Source organism: Lipotes vexillifer, unplaced genomic scaffold, assembly GCF_000442215.2.
Source record: "Lipotes vexillifer unplaced genomic scaffold, Lipotes_vexillifer_v1.1 scaffold695, whole genome shotgun sequence".
Classification (NCBI taxonomy): Eukaryota; Metazoa; Chordata; class Mammalia; order Artiodactyla; family Lipotidae; genus Lipotes; species Lipotes vexillifer.
This window is the reverse complement of record NW_006798057.1, coordinates 838,423-865,266: the sequence shown is the minus strand read 5'-3', so window position 1 is coordinate 865,266 and position 26,844 is coordinate 838,423. Positions and strand designations below refer to the sequence as shown.

At 43.1% G+C, this 26,844-nt stretch overlaps 1 protein-coding gene across 1 annotated transcript in view; it reads right to left on the bottom strand.

The window, feature by feature from the left end:
* The window catches only part of FAM169B (Protein), a 34,216-nt gene that overhangs the window by 1,385 nt on the left and 5,987 nt on the right, over positions 1-26,844 (bottom strand). Inside the window, 1 exon segment of the mRNA XM_007472173.1 lies at positions 7,269-7,451. Coding sequence (XP_007472235.1) covers positions 7,269-7,451 — 183 coding nt within the window.

Sequence of the window (26,844 nt, the reverse complement as noted above, 5' to 3'; positions counted from 1 at the left end):
ACCCGCGTCTCCTGCAACGGCAGGCGGACTCTCAAGCACTGCGCCACCAGGGAAGCCCTCCCTCGTACTTTATTCCTAAGCAATGAAGGTGCAATACTTTTTTTTTAATTAATGATAATTTGGACTCACAAGGATGAGAATCTGAGAAGCAGCCACACAGGTAGGTCAAAGGCAGATGCCTATGATTTACCATCAGATGCTGCAGCAGACAACAGTGGCCACTAGAGGGAGCCACACAACCTTTCAAAGAGCAGCATTAGACCAAAAAGCCCATCCAGTGTGGTGGTTCTGTTCTCTGCCCTTCCCAGCCTGGCTCACCCCGCTATGCTTGCTCTTGCTACTGCTCTGTGTAATGCCTGACTCTCCAGAACAAGCTGAAACAAGTTAGAGCTGCAGTCTGCTAAGCATCAGGCTTTTAGAAAAATGACCCCACTTCCTCAGCTCAAATATTTCACATCTCTTTATGTACATTCCCTCCAGCTTTAAAAATTAAATACAAACAGAAGAAAAGTATTTCCCTATGGATGACAGTTGAATCTATTAAAACTTCACCTGGAAAGAAAGCAAAAATATAACCTAAAAATGAAAAAAAAATTCTTTTTTAATCTGTGTGCAATTACTTCCTGCCTCCAGCAACTTTTTCCGTTAACAACAACCAAAAAAATCAACTGTTGACGTATTCAATGTCATCCCCCCCCCCAGTAAAGAAATTTAGGCATGTGCAAGCTAATGGGGAAGTCACATTGGCCAGAATTCTGATCTTATTGGTCAAGTTTCAAAGGCTTCATATGTAACTGAGTACAGGGAAGAAAAAAGTTTCCCACAAACTCCTTCTCTCAAAAGGTCTGAATAACCCTGTAAATATTTTCAAGGCCTTTATAAGCCACAGATGTTATCAACACTCAGGACCGTGCAAACTCTAAAATCCCCAGTCCACAAATGACACTGCTTCAAAAACAGATTTTAAAACATTTGAAAGGAGAAGTTAATTTCCCGCTGGAATGTTGTGGAATGTTGTAATATGTCCACACCTTAGTTAGAATGTGAAAAGCAACGGGCCCCACCAGGCTTCTGGCTTATAGTTCTATTTCTGTGGCCCATGAAATTGTAGGAAACCTCCTAAATAATAGTCAGAAATAAAGGGACAAAAGATAGAATTTGAAAAACAGAACAATTCAAGAAAGCAACTCTAAGAATAACTGATTAAAACTAAAATTAAAATAAGTGGCCTCGTGACATTTCCAAGGAAGAGAAGATTCCAGAATCTGCACTGTTTGGTGATGGGTGGGAAAACCCAGTGGGCTAACATTTGCTGATCTCCATGAGGAGAGAAACAGACGAAAAACAGAGAAACTGCTGAGCATCTGGGCTAATCTGTGATCGCATCTGTGGCCCCCACTAGCCGGCCTGCCTGGAAAAAACCTGAGTGTCAGCCTCGACTGACAAAATTGTTACAAAATGAAGCTGGTTGGCGGAAAACCTTCACGAGTGAATTAAAATCCTGACTGCTGGCCCTGGGGGGAGACAGGAGGTGTGGGTGAAACTGGAAACTAGCCATGATTTACACAGGGAGTGAAAAGACCACAACTTAGAATTTTTCAAAAAATTATAGTTTCGGTAATCTAATTATATCCCTAATTATAATGATGACCCTTCTTCCTTCAAGGGACTCAAGCATGCTTCTGTAACCTTCTCTGTGAAAGTCCCCTCATTTGCCGTTTTACGGAGAGAGTTGGTGCATCTCAGAGTGAGTTAAAGTGACAGGGCTGGCATCTGAATTCTAGCTCATTTCCTCTGACCAGACCATACCAACTCTCTCAGCTCTTGAAATAACCCCCAGTGGAATTCTCCTCAGAGGAAGCCATCTCCCCAATTATGCAAAAACGTCCTCCCCTGCAAACCCCCTCCAGCCCATGCAATTTCCACATGATTTCCACATTCTGATGGGCAAACCATTTTTTTTTCCATTTCCAGCCAAGGAAGTGCAACATCCAAGCCACAAAGGCCAGGAGGCATGGGGGCTGCAGGCTCCTTTGTGAAGCCCAGTGACAAACCCACACGGCTGGTCGGCCAAGGGCCTGGGACGCTGGCTGGCTTCCCATCATTTCCGACTTTCTACGCCACAGGGCAAGTCACTTAACTGCCTCATTAGGATCACAGTCACAGCCCTGCCACAGCCTCCTTCCCAGGTGCCCGGTCACCCCATTAATATCTGTAAAGACCCATTAAGCCTCCTAGTGGAAAGGCACCAGAGGAGCAAAACCTATCACCATCATCATCAATAAACTCCCAGGCACTCTCCCCTGTCACCACCTCAGGGGAATCAGTCACCATGGGAAGAGAAAGCCTGGCACCTCAGCCTGCCCATCCATCCCCTAATGAGCTACCTGCAGCCTCGGAAGTGGCACTCGACCCTGAAGGGAGCTCAGCCATGCTTTCATCGTGGCTGGTGAATTTAAAGAGACACTCCCTCGCCCCCATCTCCCCTGCAGCCCTGCCCCCAGCTGCACCTCCAGCTGCAGCTGAGGCCGTCCTCCCCTACCTGGGAGAGGTGGAGGGAACGTGGACAGAAAGCAGCCTGGTGACCTAAAGACAATGTGTGTCTGCCACTCTGTTTGCCCCTCCGGCCCTCAGACCCACCACCTGGGCACAGACACCATCCATCAAAATCCCGTCACAGGGCTTCCCTGGTGGTGCAGTGGTTGAGAGTCCACCTGCCGATGCAGGGGACATGGGTTCGTGCCCCAGTCCGGGAAGATCCCACATGCCGCGGAGCGGCTGGGCCCGTGAGCCATGGCCACTGAGCCTGCGCGTCCGGAGCCTGTGCTCCGCAACGGGAGAGGCCACAACAGTGAGAGGCCTGCGTACCGCAAAAAAAAAAAAAAACCCCGCCACAAACTCGCTGAAGACGGCCTGTGTGTCTGTAACAGGGCTGCCTCACACCCACGTGAACCCTCCCCGGAGGAGAAGGGACAGAGCTCGCTCTTCCAGCAAACCTTCGTGTGTCTTAGAATTTTTACCAGATGCACACATTGCCTATGGGAAACAATGCTTTCCAGGGACCTTCTGCTAGACAGAGGCAATTAATCCTCTTGCATGTTTCAATGACCCTTTCCGACTGGAAACGGGGAACCCTTAGTCCCAGGGAGTCTCTGATTTGGCTAAAGTGGGGGAGATCTATTTGAGCAAGAGGGTCTGGAAGGTGTGGTTCGTTCAGGATGGGAGGTGGAGGAAGGCCAGGATGCCACCACCCGGGTTTCACTCCCTCCTCTATTCCTGCAACAGCAACAAACAGAACGTCTGCGCAGCCTGACTCGATCCGCACCAGTGAATCTGTGCTTCCGTTACCGACACTGGAAAAAAACAGACCAAAGGGCATGCTTTCACCCCGACTCACAATCTGGATGCCTTGCCTGTTGAAGCTGAACCTTCAGCCAGATGTTGACTCGCTGGCCCCAGGCTCCTGGGGGCTCTGCCTCCCACAGGCGCCCCCGCTCCTCTGGATGCGCCGCCAGGAACTTCCTACAGACTGAGGGGAAGTTGCACACAGGAGTCAGGGAGGCCCACGCAACCCTGGTGCACACACACCGTCCCTCGTCTGCGTCCCCAGGCACGGCCACTTCCGTCCTTCCTGCAGCCTGGCCCGGCCCACCCCCAGCTCTCTGCTCTGCCGCTACCCCACGCCAACCCCCACCACCCCGCCCGCCATCCTCCTCACCTGCCTTCCACTTTCATCCATCCCATTAAGCCTGCTCAGGCGGCCACAACAAAACACCACACACCCAGGGCCTTAAATGACAGACATTTATTGTCTCGCAGCTCTGGAGGCTGGAAGTCTGAGAACAAGGTGTTGGCAGGCTTGCCTTCTCCTGAGACCTCTCTCCTTGGCTTGGAGATGGCACCTTCTTACTGTGTCTTCACACAGTCTTCCTTCCGTACCCATCTGTGTCCTAGTCTCCTCTTCTTACTGGGACCTCCTCTTACCAGTCCTATTGGATCAGGGCCCACCCTTATGACCTCAACTAACCTCACACTCAGTTACCTCCTTATAGACCCCATCTCCACATACAGTCCCCTTGGGGGTTAGAATCTGGGGGGGACCCAATTCAGCCCATAATGGCACCCCACCTGGTCCTCTCCACAGGCACTGTCCTTCCTCTTTCTGAGCCTCCACAGCCCTCTTCTCCCAAGGAGCCTTCCAGCTCATCCACAGACACCTTGACTCCAGAATCCCCTCAAGGTTGTAGACTTTTATGTTCACAGGGTGAGCGTTTCCACGTGGCAGGGCCCCGAATCCAGCCGGATGGGAAGCAGCTCCTGGTACTGCAGGTGCTGGGGGCTCCATCAGGCCCAGGGCAAGAGCACAGATGGAAACCCACAGAGCATGACGCTAAGTACTCAAAAGGTGTAAGCCAAGCTAGCCGAGTGCTAGATAGAATGTTCTGCTCTCCTGTCTTGACAAATATAACTTCTTAACAGCAGGAAAAGCCAGTTTCAAATTTAGAATTCTTAGACTCCTTGGAGTTTTGCACCTGAATGTGGCGATGCCAAGAGAGCTGGCCCCCAGCTGGCAGCCCACCCCCTCCTCCCACCCCAGCTCCCAGCCCATGGCAAGGGGCCTATGCATGCAAATATGGACACCACGCCCACGCTCCACCTACACCCCACCAGCAGCTGTCCCAGGGCCTAAGGATGTGCAAATTGGTGGCATCCTCTGCTCTTGGGGGCACAGATCCAGGATGGAGTCCACTTGGGCCCTTGGCAGCCCCTGACAGGAACCCTGGGGTTCTGGTAGCCTGACCTGGTTTAGGAGTGGCCTGCACCCAGGCGAGAACATCCTCTTGGACCCGCAGATTCCTCACCCCGTGGAGAGAGGTGCAGCTTCAACAGGGTGCTAAAGCGTGGGGCCCTGGGCGGGAGGCCCTCCGGGCCATTCCAAGGGCAGGACTGTACTGGATAAAAGGCGGTCAGTGAAGCCTGGAGCAGCCACACCCGGCCCGGCCTTGAGCCTCCAGCTGCTGCTTTGTCCTGCTTCGTCCACACTCTGCCTGCTCACACATGAGCCCAGGCACAATCAGGGTGACGTAGAAGCTCAAGGCCCCAGCACCCTTGGCTGGGCCACTGAGACCCCAAGTGTGATTCAGAATCAGTACCTTCAGATCTTCTTTCTCTACCAGGTGGAGATACAGGCCCCTGCGAGGGACTCTGCAGTGCTGGCCTGGGGGTGGTCCCCGCCCTTTGGAGCCTGCTCCTCCCCAGGGGAGACCTAGGTGGCTGCCCTGGGGGCCAACACACTCAAACAAAGTCTCAGAGCTGAAATGAGAATGAGAGCAGGGACAGACAGCAGGTGGGCATGGACAGAGAACCAGTGCCGGAGTTCCAGAACTTTCCAAGACCTCCAAGTGAGCAAACCAGTGCAGCAAGCCTCCAGTATTCTTTGCACAAATTCAGGATCTTCAGAGTTTCGTGAGAGATGGAGAGTTTGAAAATACAAAGAAATGACCAAACCCACTTGAGGAAAATATGTTTTCGCCTGGTTTTCTTATGACTTCCGAGCAACAGAAGTTTCCTTGCCTTTCGCAGCTTTTCTCTCCTATCTGTTGTTCTCACACCATAAGGACACTGGAAACTCAATAGTAAGGGTCCAAAAGTATGTGTACGACAAGAAGTGAGGCAGGGCCCAGTGTGGGGTGGATGTGCTTCATGGGGGACCGTGGATCCTGGGAGATGCTCCCCAGTATCTCCCACTCTTGCTGATTTGGAGTGAAACATTTAACATAAGGGCTTTCTGAATTTCCTCTGGCAAATACATATTAAGATTTCTTTTCCAGAACCTGGAGAAGGATTGTGGTAGTTCATGTTATACGTCAACTTGAGTGGGCCAGGGGTATCTAGACATTTCGTCATACATTATTCTGGGTGTGTCTGTGAGGGTGTTTTTGGATGAGATTCACATTTTTAATTATTTATTTATTTATTTATTTATTTATTTATGGCTGCGTTGGGTCTTCATTGCTGTGTGAGGGCTTTCTCTAGTTGTGGCGAGCAGGGGCTACTCTTCATTGTGGTGTGCGGGCTTCTCATTGTGGTGGCTTCTCTTTTTTGCAGAGCATGGGCTCTAGGCGTGCAGGCTTCAGCAGTTGTGGCACACGGGCTCAGTAGTTGTGGCACATGGGCTTAACTGCTCTGCAGCATATGGAATCTTCCCAGACCAGGGGTTGAACCCATGTCCCCTGCATTGGCAGGCGGATTCTTAACCACTGCGCCACCAGGGAAGTCCCGGGATTCACATTTGAATCCTTAGACGGAGTAAAGCAGATTGCCCTCCCCATTGTGGGTGGACCTCAGCCAATCAGTTGAGGGCCTGACTACAAAACAAAAAGTCTGACCCTCCCACAAGTGAGAGGAACTCCTCCTGCCTGACTGACTGAGCTGGGACATTGGTCTTTTCCTATCTTTGGACTTGAGCTGAAACACTGGCTTTTCTTGGGTCTCAAGCCTATTGGCATTTGGACTGGAACCACACCATCAGTCCTCCTGAGCTTCCAGCTTGCTGACTGTAATCTTAGGATATCTCAATCTCCACATTGTCTGAGCCAATTTCTTATAATAAATCTTGTCTCTCTCTCTCCCTCTCTCTCTCTCTCTCTCCCTCTCTCTCTCTCTCTCTCTCTCTCTCTCTCTCTATATATATATATATATATATATATATATATATATATATACACACACATACATACATATATCCTACCGGTTCTGTTTCTCTGAAGAAGCCTAATACACGGACTCGGTAGGACAAGAGCAGATCAGGGGAGCCATCTTCTGCAGTAAGAGCTACACAGGTGCCCAGGGCTCAATGCATTTGGAGCTTGCCTTCCCTCAGCTCCTGGTCCCCCTGGGGCTCCGAGTTGGAAAGGCAAAGTGATGACTAGCATCTTCCCGTGCAAGAGCAAAGGCCCTCTGAGGCCCAGCAACAACCAGCAGCACGGTGGGTTCCCTGGATTCTGCTTCTCTCTGACGCTGTGTTGATTTGGTTCTTATTATTTCTAAATCCAATTCTTCTCAGGGACTGGGAAAGGTTTGCCCCTTGTGATCAAGCTTAAAGTCTCAGTGCTGAAGCAACCGGAGATTTCTTAGAGGAAAGAGACAACTCACAGGTGTGTCATGGTGCCGGCGGCTCTGAGGGACCTCCCGCCCCAGAATCATCTGGAACGCATATGAGTTACCCATCCCCGTTACCCACGCGCTCCTCCCGATGCAGTGATTACCTTAGTACATGGCAGGGGAGATGGGCCAGCTGATGCCCAGGGCCTCGTCCTCTCGGAACGTCTGGCAGAAGTCCCTCAGCATGGCCAGGCCCAGGCCCTGGCAGCGATGGCTCCTCCGGACAAACACGGTGTCTAAGACAGGCAGCAGGTAGCACACACCCGTGCCATCACCACACAGGCTGCCTGGGGGGAAAGCAAGAGACACGTGCTGTCCCCTGGGCTGGACTAGCCTGCCAGGACCCGGCGGGACTCCCACTTGCCAGGTCACTGGTACCATTCGGGAGCAGTGCAGCCTCACAAACTAAACCACTAAAGACCAAACAGCAGATCACCCTAAACCACCAGCTCTCCAGCTTACTGGGCAGCCCACACATTGTCAATTACTGTGAGCAAGGCCACTAGGCTATTGCCCTGAAGTGAATTGCAAACCCAGGTGACTGAGCAGAGTGAGGCCATCGCGCACCCATACTCCTCACACCCCTCCCTCACTGTGCACAGTTCAGAGATCCCCAAAGCCAAGGAGGAGCATCTGGGCAATGTCAAAATTCTTCGTGATGTGGGCTGGGAGACCCAGCCAACGCATCTCCATGGCATGGACTTGTTCAGAGTTCACCATGGCCAGTTATGGCAAAGGACACTTGACCCAAACAGACTAAGTCCTGTTTCCCATAGAACATCAATGACCCTGCTATTGCAGAGCAAGAGAGGCTACAGCTGGCACCTCTCCCACTTTTCTAGCCTGAATTTAACTTTACTGCAACCAGCACTAACAGCAGCAAAGTTGCTGTTTCTGCAACAGGAACCTACCCTTGCAGTCAGTCACCTCTGTTGTCACCCTAGCTAGAAATGCCACACACACCCAGCTATATCACCTTCCTCACTTCCCAGCTGCACAGTTGCCTGTGCTCTAGATGCACTGGAATCCAGGAAAAGAAATATGTTGCACAGTCAGCTCCTATTGAAAGAGGTGGTATTTGTGCCTGCAAAGATTCAAAGGTGAGTAATTTTCCAAACAAACAAAAAAATGATTCTGAGTCTAATTAGCCAGGCTGAATTGCAGAGCTGCCTGCTACTGTACTGAACTGTTTGAAAAATGGCCACAATTATTACCTTTCCTATATCCACACACCTTTGCATGTGATTTTGAAGGTCCTCCCATCAAGATATGGGGTCTATTTCCTCTCCCCTTCAATCTTGCTGGCCTGGTGACTCACTTTGAGCAACAGAGTGAAGCTGGCAAGAGCACACCAGTTCCGTGCCCAGGCCTCTCGGGGTCCAGGGCCCCTCCATTCTTTCATAGATCCCTATCACTCACCACAAGAACAAACCCAGGCTAGCCTGCCACCAGGAGAGAAACATGGCCCAGGCACCCTCGTGGTCCCAGCCAACATCTAGCAGGTCTTAAGAAACAGGTGGGCAAGTGACCAGAGACACATAGGCCAGCCCAGCCTAGGGCAGAAAACCACCCAGCTGAGCCTCAGCAAAATCGCCAACCAAAAGAATGGTGAGCTAAATAAATAGTTGGTTTTGTGCCCAATATGAATGAATAAATAAATAATCTGTGACCAACGAGCAACCCCAATTCACTTGAGATGGTAATTGTAAAGAATTTGGACTTTACCCTCAATGTGCCTGAAATGGCAGCACCAACTGGGTTGCAATTATATAACTTCCAATTTTATAGACAACAAGAACAATGGTCCCCAAACAGTGAAGTCCTTCAAAGCTAAGAATGTTTAAAATTAAATAAAGATACAATTCCACTCACAACAGCATTAAAAAGTAAATACTTAGGAATATATTTAACAAAAGAAGCGTAAGCCTTAAATACTAAAAAGCACAAAACATTGTTGAGGGAAATTAAATAAGATCTAAATAAATGAAGAGAAATTCCACGTTCATGGATTGGATCAGGGTCCCCAACCTCCAAGCCACAGACCAGTGCCGGTCCGTGGCCTGTTAGGAACCAGGCCACACAGCAGGAGGTGAGCAGCGGGCGAACGAGCGAAGCTTCATCTGTATTTACAGCCGCTCCCCATCACTTGTATTACCGCCAGAGTTCCACCTCCTGTCAGATCAGTGGCAGCAATTAGATTCTCATAGGAGCACGACCCTCCTGTGAACTGTGCATGCAAGGGATCTAGGTTGTGCACTCCTTATGAGAATCTGATGCCTGATGATCTGAGTGGAGCTGAGGCGGTGATGCTAGCACTGGGGAGCGTCTGCAAATACAGATTATCATTAGCAGAGAGGTTTGACTGCACAGAGACCATAATAAATCAATTACTTGCAGAATCATATCAAAACCCTATCAGTGAGTGGCAAGTGACAATTAAGCTGCATCTTACAGAATAGACTGGACATAAGCAACACACTTCAGGTGTCACTGTCTCCCATCACCCCCAGATGGGACCATCTAGTTGCAGGAAAACACGCTCAGGGCTCCCACTGATTCTGCATTATGGTGAGTTGTATAATTATTTCATTATATATTAAAATGTAATAATAATAGAAATAAAGTACACAATAAATGTAATGCGCTTGAATCATCCCAAACCCATACCCCACCCCCCAGTCCATGGAAAAACTGTCTTCCACGAAACCAGTCCCTGGTGCCAAAAAGGTTGGGGACTGCTGGATTGGATGACTCAATACTGTTAAGTTGCCAGTTCTTCCCAAACTGACCTGTAAGTTTAACAACAGTCCTATCAAAATCCCAGCAGGCTCGTTTGTGGAAATTGACAAGCTGAGAGTAAAATTCATGTGAAATGCAAAGTCTCTAGGATAAACAAAACAGAACAAAAAAAAGAAGAAGAACAACAAAGTTGGAGGTTTTATATTAACCAATTTCAAAGCTTCTTATAAAATCAAGGTAATCAGACAGTGTGATAACGGTGTAACAGTGGGCATATAGATCAATGGAGCAGAAGTGAGAGTCCAGAAGTAAACTCTTACACTCCGAATTTCTACAAAATGCCATGGTAACTCAGTGGGGGGAAAGACAGACTTTTCAACAAACTGTGGTGGAATGATTGGACATCCATAAGCCAAAAATTAATTAATTAATTAAAAATGAACAAATTAATGAATGAAGCTGCAACAGAACAGAGCCCAGAATGAGACCCACACAAACACAGTCAACTGATCTCTGACAAAGGAGCAAAGCAAAATGAACAGAGGAAGGACAGTCTTTTCAACAAGTGATGCTGGGACAGTTGGACATCCACATGCAAAACCATGAATCTAGACACAGACCTTAAACCCTTCACAAAAACCATGAATCTAGACACAGACCTTAAACCCCTAGCTCAAAATGGATCACAGACACAAATGTACAATGCAAAACTACAGAACTAGAAGATAACATAGGAGAAAATCTAGATGACCTTGGGTTTGGCAATAAACTTGTACATACAGCATCAAAGGCATGATCCATGAAAGAAAAAATTGAGAGTTGAATTTCATTAAAATCAAATTGTTCTGCTCTGTGAAGGACACTGTCAAGAGAATGAGAAGCCACAAACTGGGGGAAAAATATATTCTAAAGACATAACTGATAAAGAACTATTATCCAAAATATACAAAGAGCTCATAAAACTCAACAATAAAAAAACAAACAACTTGATTAAAAAGTGGGCCAAAGACCTTAATAGACACCTCACCAAAGAAGCTGTACAGATGGCAAGTAACATGAGAAGATATGCCACATCATATATCATCAGGGAAATTAAAATTTTTAAAAAGTGAGATACTACCATACACCTATTAGAATGGCCAAAACCCAGAACACTGAAAACACCAAACTGCTGTTGAAGATGTGGAGCAAAAGGAACTCTCTTTCATTGTTGGTGGGAATACAAAATGGTACAGCCACTCTGGATGACGGCTTGGTGGTTTCTTTTCTTTCTTTTTTTTTTTTTTTTTTAATTTTTGGCTGCATTGAGTCTTCGTTGCTGCATGCAGGCTTTCTCTAGTTGTGGCGAGCGGGGGCTACTCTTTGTTGTGGTGTGCAGGGCTTCTCACTGCGGTGGCTTCTCTTGTTGTGGAGCATGGGCTCTAGGCGCACGGGCTTCAGCAGTTGTGGCACACAGGCTAAGAAGTTGTGGCTCACAGGCTCTAGAGAGCAGGCTCAGTAGTTGTGGCGCATGGGCTTAGCTGCTCCGCAGCATGTGGTATCTTCCCGGACCAGGGATCGAACTCGTGTCCCCTGAATTGGCAGGCGGATTCTTAACCACTGTGCCACCAGGGAAGTCCCAGCTTGGTGGTTTCTTACAAAACTAAACCTACTCTTACCATAGGATCCAGCAATTGTGCTCATTTATATTTACCTGAAGGAGTTGAAAACTTATGTCTACTCAAAAACTGGCACACAAATGTTTATAATGCCTATATTCATAATTACCAGAACTTGGAAGCAACTAATATATGCTTCAATGGGAGAGTGGATAAATAAATTATGGTACATCCAGATAATGGAATACTAGTCAGTGCTAAAAGGAAATGAGCTATCGTGCCATAAAAAGATATAGAGAAACCTTACAGCATATTACTAAGAAAAAGAAGCCAATCCACGAAGGCTACATAGCACACAATTACAATTATATCTTCCGGAAAAGGCAAACCTACGAAGGCAGTAAAAATATTAGTGGTTGCCAAGGGGTAGGGGAGAGCAAGGGATGAATAGGTGGAACACAGGATTTTTAGGGCAGTGAAGCTACTCTGTATGATGGTACAACGATAGAACATGTCTTTATACATTTGTCGAAACCCACAGAACGTACAACACAAAGAATGAACCCTAATGTAAACTATGGACTTTAGTTAATAATAATGTATTCTTATGGATTGAATTGTGTCTCCCCAAACCCCCAGTACATCAGAATGTGTCTGTATTTGGAGACAGGGCCTTTAAGAGGTGATGAACTCAAAATGAGGTCTTTAGACGGGCTCTAATCCAATCCAGTTGGTGTCCTTATAAGAAGAGGAAATTTGGACACACAAAGGGACACCAAGAATGCACACACACACACAGGAAAACCGTGAGAGGACACACCAAGAAGATGGCCATCACAAGCCAAGACATAGGCCTCGGAAGAAACCAAACTTGCCTACACCTTGACCTTGGACTTCCAGCCTCCAGAACCGTGTGAAAATTAATTTCTGTTGTTTAAGCCACCCAATGTGTGATGCTCTGTTACAGGAGCCCTAGTCGACTAATACATGCATCAATATTGGTTTATGAATTATAATAAATGTACCACACTAATGCAATATGTTAATAATAGAGGAAACTGTGTGTGTGGAGAGGGATGAGAACTCTCTGCACTTTCTGCTCAATTTTTCTATAAACCTAAAACTGCTTTAAAAAGTAAAATCTGCTAATTTTTTAATGTATAAGGTATTTTTAAAAATGAAGCTGGACCCTTACTTCACATCATTTAAAAAATTAATTCAAGATGTATCTAGACATAAATATAAGAGTTAAAACTGTAAAGCTTTTAGAAGAAAACAGAGAAGGAAATCTTCACAACCTTGGGTTAGGCAAAGAGTTCTTAGCTTTGACATCAATGGGCACAACCAACTGGTAAATCTGACTTCATCAAAATTAACTTGGTACTTCAAAAGACACCACAAAGAAAATAAAAAGACAAGCCACAGACTGTAAGAAAATGTTGCAAATCACATTCCTGATAAAAGACATATCCAGACTATATAAAGAACTCTTATAATTCAACAAAAAGAAAATCAACAACCAATTAAAAATGGACAGATGATCTGAACAGACATTTCTTCAAAGAAGACATACAAATGGTTAATAATCAGTGAAAAGATACTCAACACCATTAGTCATTTAAAAATGCAAATTAAAACCGCAATGAAATGCCACTTTTGACCTACTAAATGGCTATAATCAAAAAGACAAGCGTTGACAAGATGTGGAGAAATTGGAACCCTCATATATTGCTGCTGGGAATACATAATGGTACAGAAACTTTGTCAAATAATTTGGCAGTTTCTTAAAAAGTTAAAACATATGCTAACCAAAGACCCACCAATTCTGCTCCTAGGAACCCACTTAAGAGAAACAAAAACATGTCCATACAAAGACATGTATGCAAGTATTTATACCAGCATTATTCATAATAGCCAAAAACTGGAAACCATACTGGTAAATGCATAAACAAAATGTGGTACAGTCATACCATGGAACATTACTCAGCAATAAAAAGGAATAAAATACTAATATATGCTGTAATTTGGATGAACCTCAAAAACACCAAGCTGAGTGAAAGAAGCCAGACACAGAAGACCACATACTGTATCTTTCCATTTATATGAAACATCCAGGAAAGGCAAATTGATGGAGACAGAGAGCAGAGCAGTCGTTCCCTAGAGCTGAGAAGAAAGAGACTGACACCAAAAAGGCAACTTTTTGGGGTGATGGAAATATCTAAAATCTGGATTGTGGTGCTGCTTATACAACTCTCTAAATTTGCTGAAAAACAAGTCACTGAATGGTACACTTAAAATTGGCAACTTTTATGGGATGTAAAATTATACTTCAAAAAAACTGATTTGAAAAGATACAATGAATTGTATTAAATTGTATTAGAAAGATACAATTAAATAAGGAAAGGGAAAAATAATAACTTTACAGTATAGAAAGGGGGTAGACACCCCCTTGAGTGATCAGGGTGAATATCACCAGTAGTAACATTGGCATCTTGTACCCCACACCTGATATGACCACGTGAGGAGAAGCATGCTTCACTGTGCCCCAAACCCATAACCCTGGTCAAATCATGAGATAATATCATACAAACCTAAATTAATGGACATTCCATAAATCTCCTGACCAGTACTCCTCAAAAGTGTCCAGGTCATGAAAGACAAGGAAAACCAAGAAATGGTCCCAAATTGGTAGGGGAGGCTAAGAAGACCTGAAGATTAAAGACAACAAAGACTCCTGATCAGATCCTACAAGAGAAGGACATTGCTGGAAGATCAGCCAATGTTAGTTTCTCAGTTTTGACCACTGTGCCATGGTTATGTAAGATGCTAACATTAGGGCAAGGTGAGTGAGGGTATAACAGGAACTCTCTGTCCTATCTTTGCAACTCTTCTGTAAAACTAAAATTATTTCAAAATAAAAATCTGGGGTGGGGCAAAGGAACACTGCACCAGCCCTTCCTAAAGGCTCATCATACTTTCAAGTTGGTCAAATAAAACCCACCTCAATTCACAAGGCAACAAATTGGCCTCTTAATAAGAATATTAATGAACTGTCATAAAAGTATTACAGCCTGATTGTGAACGGGGCTGAGAGAGTAAGCTGGTTGCACACAAGTGGACTCCCCATTCATAATCAGAACATAAAATCCTAGGAAACCTTCCCACACACAATAGGACAGAACAGTTGGTAGGAACCCTAGCCATGATCTCATCCACTCTACCCATTTTATAGACATGGCAGCTGACAGGGGCAAGAAAGGTTAAAAACATAGGACTTGGCTCCTTTTTGTCAGTAACAGCTGCCCAACTGGCTCTCATCAGCTCATGGGGAGTGTTGATACCACAGCAAAGAAATTAAAGGGAAGGAGACAAAAAGGATAGAAATGAATTAAAACGAAACAAAGATACAATATAAAGTATTTTTTTTTAATTCAAGAGTTGCTAAAGCCAGAAAGACGACAATTCATAAAGCACATTAGGAATTAAAATAGATATATCACTATAGATGTGGCAGAAATTTAAAAGGTAAGAGAATACTATAAATAACTGTAGGCCAATAGATTTGAACAGATGAAAAGGACAAATTCCTAAGATAATACAACCCACCAAAACTGACTCACAGAAAAACAGAAAAACTAAACTATCCTATGACCATGGAAATCTGAACACAGTAGTTTAAATCCCTCCCACACTGAACACACCAGGTCAGGTGACTTTAGAGATAAGTTCTGCCAACTTTCCCAGGAAAGCCTTGCAGAGCACAGAAAAAGAGACATTAGTCCATGACTCAGCCTATGAGCACAGTGTAACCTTTTCAGAGAAAAAGATAAAAAGCAAATGAAGATCAGATAATTAAGCAAGTAACAGTAGTTCCCGAACATAAGACAAAAAACTTAAACCAACAGCAGCAAACCGAACTCAACAAAGTTACTCCACTGGTAACTGGTTTCTCTGCTCATGCCCCAGGCTGTTCTGGGGGAGATACACATGATCAATAAGGTATCCAGGGTGAAACTACCACCCCCAGGCATGAACTAACACCACACAGAGGGCTTTTCCATCAACAGCCTGGGAGGACCTGAAGAAGGAAGATCTGTGAGGATAAGATGATGCCCACCAAAGAGTAAAGGAGGGCACAAGCAGGCTATCCCCCTAACAATACATACCCCAACAGATCAAAGACAAAGAGAAAGACAGTTACTCTAGGAAGAGAGGAATATATTCTTAGGACACCTAAGACAGACGGTGCACCATAGGGAAGTGATAGCAGCAGACAGCCAGGAAGTAGCGGAATAAACTGTATCTGCTTCAAAAAGATTTGTCAGAAGGAAGACGACATAAAAGACAAGTGGTAAGACAAATGCCATAGTGTATTTCCACTGCCCGGATGTCTTGACACTCAAGACCTGGGCACCAGGAAAGTTAAGGTGTGGGTCCACAGAATGCAAAAGAGCCAAGCGCCCGGCCAAAGCTCTCTTCACACTTCCTTTTGCAAAGCTGCATTTGTGTGGCTGTGAGCACCTGTCTGGGTTTGTACTGCTAATGCCCAAAGGCAATATGCTGACAGTAGCTGCTGCAGACACTTGGCTCTGTGGAGCATTTTAAGTATAACTGCTCCAAAAATCCAAATGCAGGCCAAATAGTCACAGTTGCTAGTCCAAGAGATTAAGTGCAAACTATAAAGATATTTGGGATACTCTTAAACCTGGAACACTCAAAACAGTAGTAGCTAAAAGTGTTAACTTTTGCTAACCGTTGACACTATCTTTTCTTGACAATCATACTGCATGTCTGTCATGAGCCCGCTTCACAAGGTTAGAGCCACACTCCCTGGGCACCTGGGGCAGCTGAGCATCTATTGACAATACCACTAAATGGTCTGGATGTTCCCAAATTCTCCCCACCGAGGAGCATTACTAACATCAATTTGGATAAAATCTTTTTTTTTTAATATGAGACACTTAAACTGTATTCTCTAGAACAGGGGCTGGCAAACTTTATCTGTAAGGGTCAGGTAGAAAATGCTTTAGGCTTTGGGGACAACCACTCACCACTGCAGTTGTAGAGCAAAATCAGCCATGCACAATACGAATGCGCGAAGCTGTGTTTCAATAAAATTTTATTTACAAAAACGGACGACAGGCAGAATTTGGTCTACGGGCCATAGCTGCCAACACCTGCTCCAGAAAAACATCACTTTTGGGGGCTTCCCTGGTGGCGCAGTGGTTGAGAGTCCACCTGCCGATGCAGGGGACCCGGGTTCGTGCCCCGGTCTGGGAAGATCCCACATGCCGCGGAGCGGCTGGGCCCATGAGCCATGGCCGCTGAGCCTGCGCGTCCGGAGCCTGTGCTCCGCAACGGGAGAGGCCGCAACAGTGAGAGGCCCGCGTACCGCAAAAAAAAAAAAAAAAAATCACTTTTAACAAGCAAGACTAAGTGTTCAGAATCCTATTTGTATAATAATCGTCTTTTCTCAAAAACAACTGAAAATAATGCATTAACATGAACCACCCCAAAACAAGATATACTTGGAGATAAGCTTTAGTTATACTGTTTCCTCTTTGAAAAGTATCATTTCTTTCTATATGTTTGACTATTATAACAGGAATTTATTTATAAGATGCCATAAAATTAGATTCAATTTTAAAATATTGAAGAAAAACTTATTTGCTTAAAGGAAATAACCTTGGCCAAGTTGGATTTATCCCGGGTGGTTTAACATAAGAAAATTTGTATCAGTAATTCATCTCATTTGTCAATTACAGGAGAAAGAACTGCTTCGGTTTAATATAACACTGGACTCTGCACGTTATCCAGTTCATATGACACAGAACGTAGAAAAAAATTTTTAAAGCAAAAGAAACTACCACTGAAAATGCATGCCTTAGGTGAGTGGGTCTCAAACTCTAGAATGAAACATGAGAATCACCTGGAGGGCTTGTTAAAACATAGCTTGTTGGGCCCCATTCCAGTGCCGAGTGTCTGGTGCCGGGGGTCTGGGGCAGAGCCCAAGAACTCCTGTGGCCCAGGACAGAGAAGCAGCACAGAGTGTGCTGCTGGAACATTCTATTAGGCATTATGCAGCAACGAAGGGCTGCCTGGTGGTCCTGACTGGAGGTATTCCAGCCCAGGCTGAGACTTTATCAACTGGATCCTCCCATGGATGATTATGGGGTGTCTGCTTAGCCACTGTTTTTCTTTAAAACTGCCCCTACCACAGCCCCAGTTAAAGAGCTGAGGCTAGGTGGCCATATCGGAAGCACGAAAGCCTGCCCACCAAGGTGGACCCATGATCCACAAGAACTCAATCTGCAGGCCAGCTGGACCAACCTGATTCTTTCAAGAGGTTTTGAATGAAGTGAAACTGGGACTATAACAGGTCTCAGCCCTTTAAGGCAGTACAGGTAGACCCGGGTGGGCATCATGGCAAACTACAGTCAAGGTTATGAGGAAGCAGGAAACATAAGTGAGCAAAGGAAGCTGACTTGCAAAGATGAGAATGGAGCAGCAGCTGGGTACCCATCCCAGCACAGGAAGCCGGTCTGCGTCCCATGAACTTCCCCTGCACCCTTCCAATACCCCATCTTGCAAGCCCTTCGCTTCCACACAACAGCAACCCCTTTCTCATCGGACAGCAGAGCTGGGACCTGAACCTACACCACACTCCCACTACTCCACTTTTGCTGCTTATGTCTCCACTAAAATCCAGAACATGGCATGAAGGCCCCCTGCTTGAGGGGACAACAGGGTAGGAGTGGCCTGTGACATGGAGTATCAGGGGGAGGGGAGAGCAGAAGGCCCTGGTGACCAGCAGGGCAGCTGAGGCCACTTCAAGGCATCACAGCCATCTCACAGGTCACACGCTTGTCTAGATGGCAAATCACTTAATTGAACACTTTTAAGTGCCATTCCTGTTTTTACGATTTGCATTAGTGTTGGGCTTTCAGGAATCTGAAACACAAAGCTGTTCGTTATATATTTTTATACAAAAGCAAAATACTTACTAGCCCTGTCTTAAATCGGCCGACTCTCCACTTACCAGTCCAGTGTTTTTTTCCTTGAATGCTGTCTTGTGGACTAATGGTTTGAGGGCAAAAGTTAAAGTAAAACCCCACTAATTTTGGTTATCTAGGGAGAATTTCAGCACAAAATAATGAAATGACTAAAGTGTCAATATTCTGTAAGAAAGGCAATTATGGAACTATCAAATGAAGGGAGAAACTCAAACTGGCCCATTAACAAATGTTCCCAAAGAGAGGTCTACCTGAAAAGATCTCATTCATTCTATACCAAGGCACCCACTTGTTTAAAAACTGAATGTTCTCCTCACACTAAAGAGGCACAAACTACTGACAGACACAATGATTTGGGTGAGTCACAAAAGCATCATGAAAAAGTGAAACAAGTCAGTCTCACAAGGCTACATACGGTCTGATTCCACTAAGTGACATTCCAGAAAAGATAACACTACAGTGATAGAGAACAGATCAGTGGTTGCCAGGGGTTATGGGTAGGGGGCTAAGGGGTGGAAAAGATTAGAACAAGAAAGAGTTTTAGAGGGGGGTGGAGAACTATCCTGTATTTTAATTATGGTTGTGATTATAAAATTCACAGAACTGAAAAGCCAAATAAGAGATCAATTTTACTGTCCGACAATTTTTTTAATAATACTTAAAGTCACACACATACAAAAATGAATGTGCTTAGAAACAATGTATACTCTTAAAAAGGTGCAACCTGCCCCCCGTGATCCAGTTTATGAAATGAATCTGCATATTTTCTTTTCCTCACAGAATGAAATTATAAGCTGCAGCCTAGCTGAAACTAAATTAACAGATATTCTGAATCATGTGGATCTAAGCTAATGAAGAGAAATTGTACTGCTGCAAAGTTGGGAAGCATGCCATGTGCTACGCCCATAACCTAGGTATCAACACAACACTACATGAAGCTGTGACAAGCACCAAGGACAGGGCCACGACTGAAGAAACACCATTAACTGTTCTGAACTTTTGAACTATTAACTCCTCCTATAGTCAATTAATCCACAAGTATTCGTCAGTGATTTTTTTCACAAATCATATGTTTAAAATAATAAAACATTGTAAATAATATCTATTCACTATCTAACTTATTTTTTGCTTAATTTATCAGCATGTTGCTAATATCAACCATTTTTTAATTCATCAAAGCAAATCCCTCTCTCTACTTATAGAAAGGGATGGGAAAGCAAGGAAGAAAATTCTATGATTCATCCCTGGACAGAGTCCCCATCAGATGATGATGGTAAATTAAGTGGTCATGCAGAGTCTCATATATAATAACTATTTTAGAAACAAATTTTAAAAAATCACTCACAGATACCATAAGGCATTCAAAAGTACATAGAAACCAGAAGAAATTTTAATTTCAGAAAATTGCAAATGAAATAGGTTAAAACCTGTGAGTTTGCAGCTTACTGGCCACAGGGTACAACTCAACCCCCAAGGCTACAGAAAATATTGGTGGGAAACGCTGCAGCCTTACCAGCTAAAGGCATCAAAGATCAAATTTTAGGACTAGGAAAGTAGTTGGAAATTTAAAGGCTCAGTGGCAACATGGAAACCACAGAATGAATGAAACGTTAATTCAGAGCAACTGCCCAAATCCCTGGCTCATAAATAATCTACACATGAGTGAAGGAGAATCCAGAGGACTCAACCAAAAGAAGTCAGAAACCAGAGAGATATCCACCCTTGAAAGATGGAACTACACATGATCAGATCTGTGACTCTGGTGCTTTTCTTAACCAAGTACATTCCTCAACTTGGGCAGCTCAACTGGCAGAAAGCTGAAACCAAATGGGTTTGACGGGTAAGGGTACAGAACCCAAAACCAGCAGACGCAAGGAAACCACAGGGATCAGCAACGTCCATACCCAAGTCTTTGTCTGGCCATCAACTTTGCAGGCACAGGGAAGACCTCTACAGAGCCAGGCTACAGAAGCAGCCATGAGACATCATACTAACACGTGTCAGCTGTTACATATCAAAGGAGACAGAGTTTGTGATTTGAATCCAGGCAAGCTAAGTACCTCCCAGATCAAAAATCCTCAAAAACACACATAAAAAGTCAGAGTTGCTGGATTATATCTGCAACATCTAGCCTTCAACCAACACACGCAAAGAAACAGGAAACTGTGACCCACACTCAGGAAAAAAAAAAAAAAAACAGATATAGTCAATATAACTGATTTTATCTTTTTCTTTTTTCTTTAGATTTATTTTTTATTGAGGTAACATTGGTTTATAACATTATATACATTTCACATGTACAATGTATTTATACTTTTGAATACCCTACACTGTGCTCATCACCAAAAACTTAGTTTTCATTTGTCACCATACAGTTGATCCCCTTTACCCATTTCACCCTCCCCCTTCCACTCCCTCCCCTGTGGTAACCACTACTCTGTTCTCCATATCTAGGTGCTTGCTTTATTAGGTTTGGTTTGTTCATTTATTTTGGGGTTTTCTTTGTTTGTTTTTATATTTCACATATGAGAAATCATGCAGTATTTGTCTTTCTCCATCTGACTTATTTCATTTAGCATAATGCCCTCAAGTTCTATCCTATCCATGTTGTCAGAAACAGCAAGTTTTCATCTTTTTATGGCTGCATAGTATTCCATGGTGTATGTATGCCACATCTTCATCCATTCATCTGCTGATGGGTATTTAAGTTGTTTCCATGTCTTGGCTGTTGTAAATAATGCTGTGATGAACATATATCTTTTTGAATTAGTGTTTTCATATTCTTTAGAAACTCAGATGTAGGATAGCTGGATCATATAATAGTTCTATTCTTAATTTTTTGAGGAATCTCCATACTGTTTTCCATAGCGGCTGCACCAGTTTACAATCCTACCAACAGTGTATGGGACCATACAAAGGTTCCCTTTTCTCCACATCCTCACCAACACTTGTTATTTCTTGCCTTTTTGATAACAACTATTCCAACAGGCATAAGGTGATATCTCACTGTGGTTCTGACTTGCATTTCCCCAATAATTAGTGATGTCAAACATCTTTTCATATGCCTGTTGGCCATCTGTATGTCTTCTTTGGGAAAATGTCTATTCAGATCCTCTGCTCATTTTTTTTAATCAAGTTGTTTATTTTTCTGTTGTTGATTTGTATGAGTTCTTTAAATATTTTATATGTTAACATTTTATAAGATGTACATTTACAAATATCTTCTCCCATTTGGTAGTTTATCTTTTCATTTTGTTGATGGTCTCCTTTGTTGCATGGAAGCTTTTAAGTTTGATGTAGTTTATTTTTGCTTTTGTTTCCTTTATCTGAGGAGACAGATCTAGAAAGATATTGCTAAGACCAATGTCAAAGAGTATACTGCCTATGTTTCCTTCTAGGAGTTTTACGGTTGCAGATCTTTCATTCAAGTCTTTAATCCATTCTGACTTGATTTTTGTGTATGTTGTGAGATAGTGTCTAGTTTCATTTGTTTGCATGTGGCTGTCCAGATTCCTCAACACCATTTATTGGAGACACTATCCTTTCCCTATTGTATGTTCTTTGATCCTTTGTTGTAAATTAATAGTTCGTATATGTGTGAGATTATGCCTGGGTTCTCAATTCCATTCCATTGATCTATGTATGCTTTTCTGCAAATACCATACTGTTTTAATTGCTATAGCTTTGTAAAAGAGTGTGAAATTAGGGAGTGTGATACCTCCAGCTTTGCCCTTTTTCTCAGCATTGCTTTGGCTATTTGAAGTCTTTTATGGTTCCACATAAATTCTAGAATTTCTTTGTTTAATTTCTATGAAAAATATCCTTGGTATTTTGATAGGGATTGCATTAAATCTGTAGATTGCTTTAGGTAATACGGATGTTTTAACAATTTTAATTCTTCCAACCCATAAGCACAGAATATCTTTCCATTTATTTTTGTCTTCTTCCATTTCAGGTCTTTCACCTCCTTGTTAAATTTATTCCTAGGTATTTGATTCATTTTGTTGCAATAGTAAATGGTATTATTTTCTTAATTTCTCTTTCTGCTAGCTCATCGTTAGCATATAGAAACATAACACATTTTTGTATGTTGGTTTTATACCTTGCAACTTCACTGTATTTGCTTGTTATTGCTAATAGTTCTTTGGTAGAGTCTTTAAGCTTTCCTATATATAAAATCATATCACCTGCAAATAGTTTTACTTCTTCCTTTCTAATGTGGATGCCTTTTATTTCTTGCCTAATTGCCCTGGCTAGGACTTCCAATATTATATTAAATAAGAGTGGCAAGAGTCAGTACCCTTAACTTGTTCCTGATTTTAGAGGGAGAGCTTTCAGTTTTTCATGACTGAGTATGATGTTAGCTGTGGGTTTATTATATATGGCCTTTATTATGTTGAAGTATGTCCCTTCTACCACTTTATTAAGAATTTTTATCATAAGTGGGCATTTAATTTTGTCAACTGCTTTTTCTAGATCTACTGAGATAGTCATATGTTTTTTATCCTTCATTTTGTTTATGTGCTGTATCATGCTGACTGACTTGTATATGTTGAACCATCCTTGCATCTCTGGAATCAATCCCACTTCATCATGGTGTATGAACCTTTTAATGTATTGTTGGATTTTGTCTGCTAATATTTTGTTGAGGATTTTTACAACTTTGTTTATCAGAGATATTGAACTATGTTCATCATAGACATATAACTATTTTCATCACTGTGTGTGTGTATGTGTGTGTGTGCGTGTGTGTGTGTGTGTACTGTCTTTGTCTGATTTTTGTATCAGGATGATGCTGTCCTTGCAAAACAAGTTAGGAAGCATTCCCTTCTATTACATTTTTTGGAAGAGTTTGGGAAGGACAGGCATTAAAGCTTTGAATATTTGGTAGAATTCACCTGTGAAGCTGTCTGGTTCTGAACCTCTGTTTTGGGGGGAGCTTCTTGACTACTGTTTCAATCTCTGTACTAGTGATCAGTCTAGTCAGATTTTCTGTTTCTTCATGATTCAGTCTTGGACAGTTGTATGATTCTAAGAATGTGTCCATTTCTTCTAAGTTGTCCAATTTGTTGCATATAGCTGTTCATAATATTCTCTTGTAATCCTTGGTATTTCTGTGGTATCCGTTGTTATTTCTCCTCTTCTGATTTTATTATTTCTTTCCTCCTACTGACTTTGGGCTTTGTTTGTTCTTCTTTATCTAGTTCCTTTCAGTGTAAGTTTAAATTGTTCGAGATTTTTCTTGTATCTTGAGGTAGGCCTGTTTTGCTATAAACTTCCCTCTTAGTACCACTTTTGCTGCATCCTATAAATTTTGGTATGTCATCTTTTCATCTTAATTTATCTTCAGGTAATTTTTTATTTCTCCTTTGATTTCTTCATCAACCCAATAGTTGTTCAGTAGCACTTTTTTCAGTCTCCATATATCTGTGATTTTTTCCAGATTTCTTCCTGTAGTTGGTTTCTAGTTTCATACCATTGTGATCAGAAAAGATGCTTGATGTGATTTCAATCTTCTTAAATTTACTGAGACTTGTTTTGTGTCCCAACATATGGCCTACCCTTGAGAAAGTTCCATGTGCACTTGAGAAAACTGTGTATTCCACTGCATTTGGATGGAATGTTCTATACAAATCTATCCAATACATCTGGTCTAATGTTTCATTTAACACCTCAGTTTCCTTGTTGATTTTTTTGTCTGGACGATCTATCCATTAATGTAAGTGGGGTGTTAAAGTCCCCTACTATTATTATGTTGCTGTCAATTTCTCCCTTTAGGTCTGTTAATAATTGTTTTATATATTTTGGTGTTCCTATGTTAAATGCATACATATATATGCATTATATATACATATATATATATATATCAATCACTTAGTTTCCTTGATAAATTGTCCCCTTTATTATTATATACTGTCCATTTTTGTCTCTTGTTACCTTTTTGGGCTTTAAGTCCATTTTGTCTGCTGAGTATGGCTACACCCACTTTCTTCTGACTGGCATTTGCTTGGAGTGTTATCTTCCATCCCTTCACTTTTGGCGTATGTTTGTCTTTAGAGCTGAGGTGAGTCTCCTGTAATGTATGGTTGTTTCTTGTTTTTTAATCCATCCAGCCACTCTGTGTCTTTTGATTGGTGAATTCACTCCATTTACATTTAGGGTAATTATTGGCAAATGAGGACTGACTACTGCCATTTTATCATTTGTTTTCTGGTTTCTCTATATCACTGTTGTTGCTTTTTTCTTGTGTTTCAGCCTGCCATCTTGGTTTGGTGGTTTTCTATGATTTTTTTTCAGTTTCCTCCTTTTTTATGTTTATTGTCTCTGCTCTAGATTTATGTTTTGTGGTTACCATGAGGTTTGTATAAAACGCCTCATAGATAAAATAGTCCTTTTTCTGCTGATTGCATCTTCTCTTCATTTACCTATAGGCTTTCTGACCTTTTCCCCTTCCCCTTCTGCATTTTTGTTGTCTCAAATTATCCCTTTTCATGTTGTGAGTTTGCTGCCAAATTGAAGTAGCTATAATTATTTTTTCTGATTTTCCCCCTTTAACCTTTATGCTATAATAAAATGTATAATACCTATTCTGATAAAAAGTTACAATTTTCTGATTCTATGTATCACCTTACTCAAAGTTTTGTGTCCTTTTACCTTCTTGTTTCTGGTAGAAGAGCTCCTTTCAACATTTCTTGTAAGGCACATCTAGTGTTGATGAACTCCCTCAGTTTTTAGTTACCTGGGGAGGTTTTATTCCTCCTTTATATCTGAGTGATAATATTGCTGGATAAAGTATTCTTGGGTGACAGTTTTTATCTTTCAGTATCTTAAGGATGTCATTCTACTCCCTCCTGGCCTGTCAACTTTCTGCTGAGAAATCTTCTGATAGCCTCTGTGGGTTCCCTTGTAGGTTACCATCTTTTTTTTTCCCTGGCTGCCTTTAAAAATTCTTTCTTTGTCACTGACTTTTGACAATTTTAATATGATGCGTCTTTAAGAAGGTCTTTTTGCATTGAGGCAATTAGGTGTTCTCTTAGCTTCATGGACGTGTATATCAAGTTTCTTCTGCAGGTTTGAGAATTTCTCAGCTATGATTTCTTTAAATAATCTCTCTGCTCCCTTTTCCCACTCTTTTCCTTCTGGGATACCCATAACCCTAATATGCACACTTCTTAAAAAGCTGGACAGCTCTCGTAGAATTTCTTCATTTTTTTATATTTTAATTCTCTTCCCTCTTCTACTTGCATCATTTCTAGATTTCTGTCCTCAAGCTCACTAATTCTCTCTTCCATGTGGTCTGAGGTATTTCCAGTGCTTTCTAATGCATTCTTTATGTTGTTTATTGAGTTCTTCAGCTCCAGAATTTCTTCTTGGTTCTTAGAGTTTCAATATCTTCAGTAAAGTATTCCTTCTGATCATTAATTTTATTCCTGAGCTCACTGAACTGTCTTTCTGAGTCTTCTCATAGCTCAATGAATTTCTTCATGACACCTATTTTGAATTCTTTGTCAGTTAAATTGCAGTATTCTGTGACTTTAAATTTGGCTTCTGGAGAACTGTCATTTTCTTTTTGTGGCATGGCGTTACTTTGGCTCTTCATGGCACTTGATAAGTTGCTCCTCTGCCCATGCATTTGAAGTAGCAAATATCTTTCTGCTTGATTCTAATGAGTCAACAGGTTAGAAATTAGAGGTCTTTCTTCTGTTTTCCAGTAGGTGGCGCTATAGCACAAGTTTATGGTTTTCCTTACCTGAGCTGCCTCCAGTTATGTTTGAGAGTTGGCACATTCTACCCTCCACCACCTCTGTCAGAGGTGTGGCCCGTGTCCTCATTATTGCTTCTTGTGTCTCCAGGGGTCAATGATGCCTTCCTGCTGCTAATGTCACTGGGATGATGGGCTCTTCCCTGGCATCCAGGATCCCCTGAGTTGTAGACTCTGCTGCCACAGGGGGAGGATGAGGGTGGGTGGAGCAGGGGTTGCACAGGCACCTGTCCTATGCCCAGTGTTGTAAGGTTCACAGACTCCATCACTGTGTGTGGAGGAGTAGGGGGCCTGAGTTGTGAGCACGTCAGTGGCTGGAGGAATGGGGTCTCAGGCCCCACTGCTGCTGCTGCTGCTGCCCAGTTACCTGTGGCTGCAGGCACCACTGCGGCTGCGAGGCCAGAGTTGTGCTCACTGCCTCCCCTGCTGTTATGTGTTCTCTGGGGCTATGGGCTCAGCTTCCATGGCCAGAGAGCTGGGCTGCTGTTCCCTCAGTTCTGCCTCCCCTATGTGTTCCAGTCCACCACCTTTAAATGTGCAGATATGTTGAAATCTCTGCCCGTGGGTT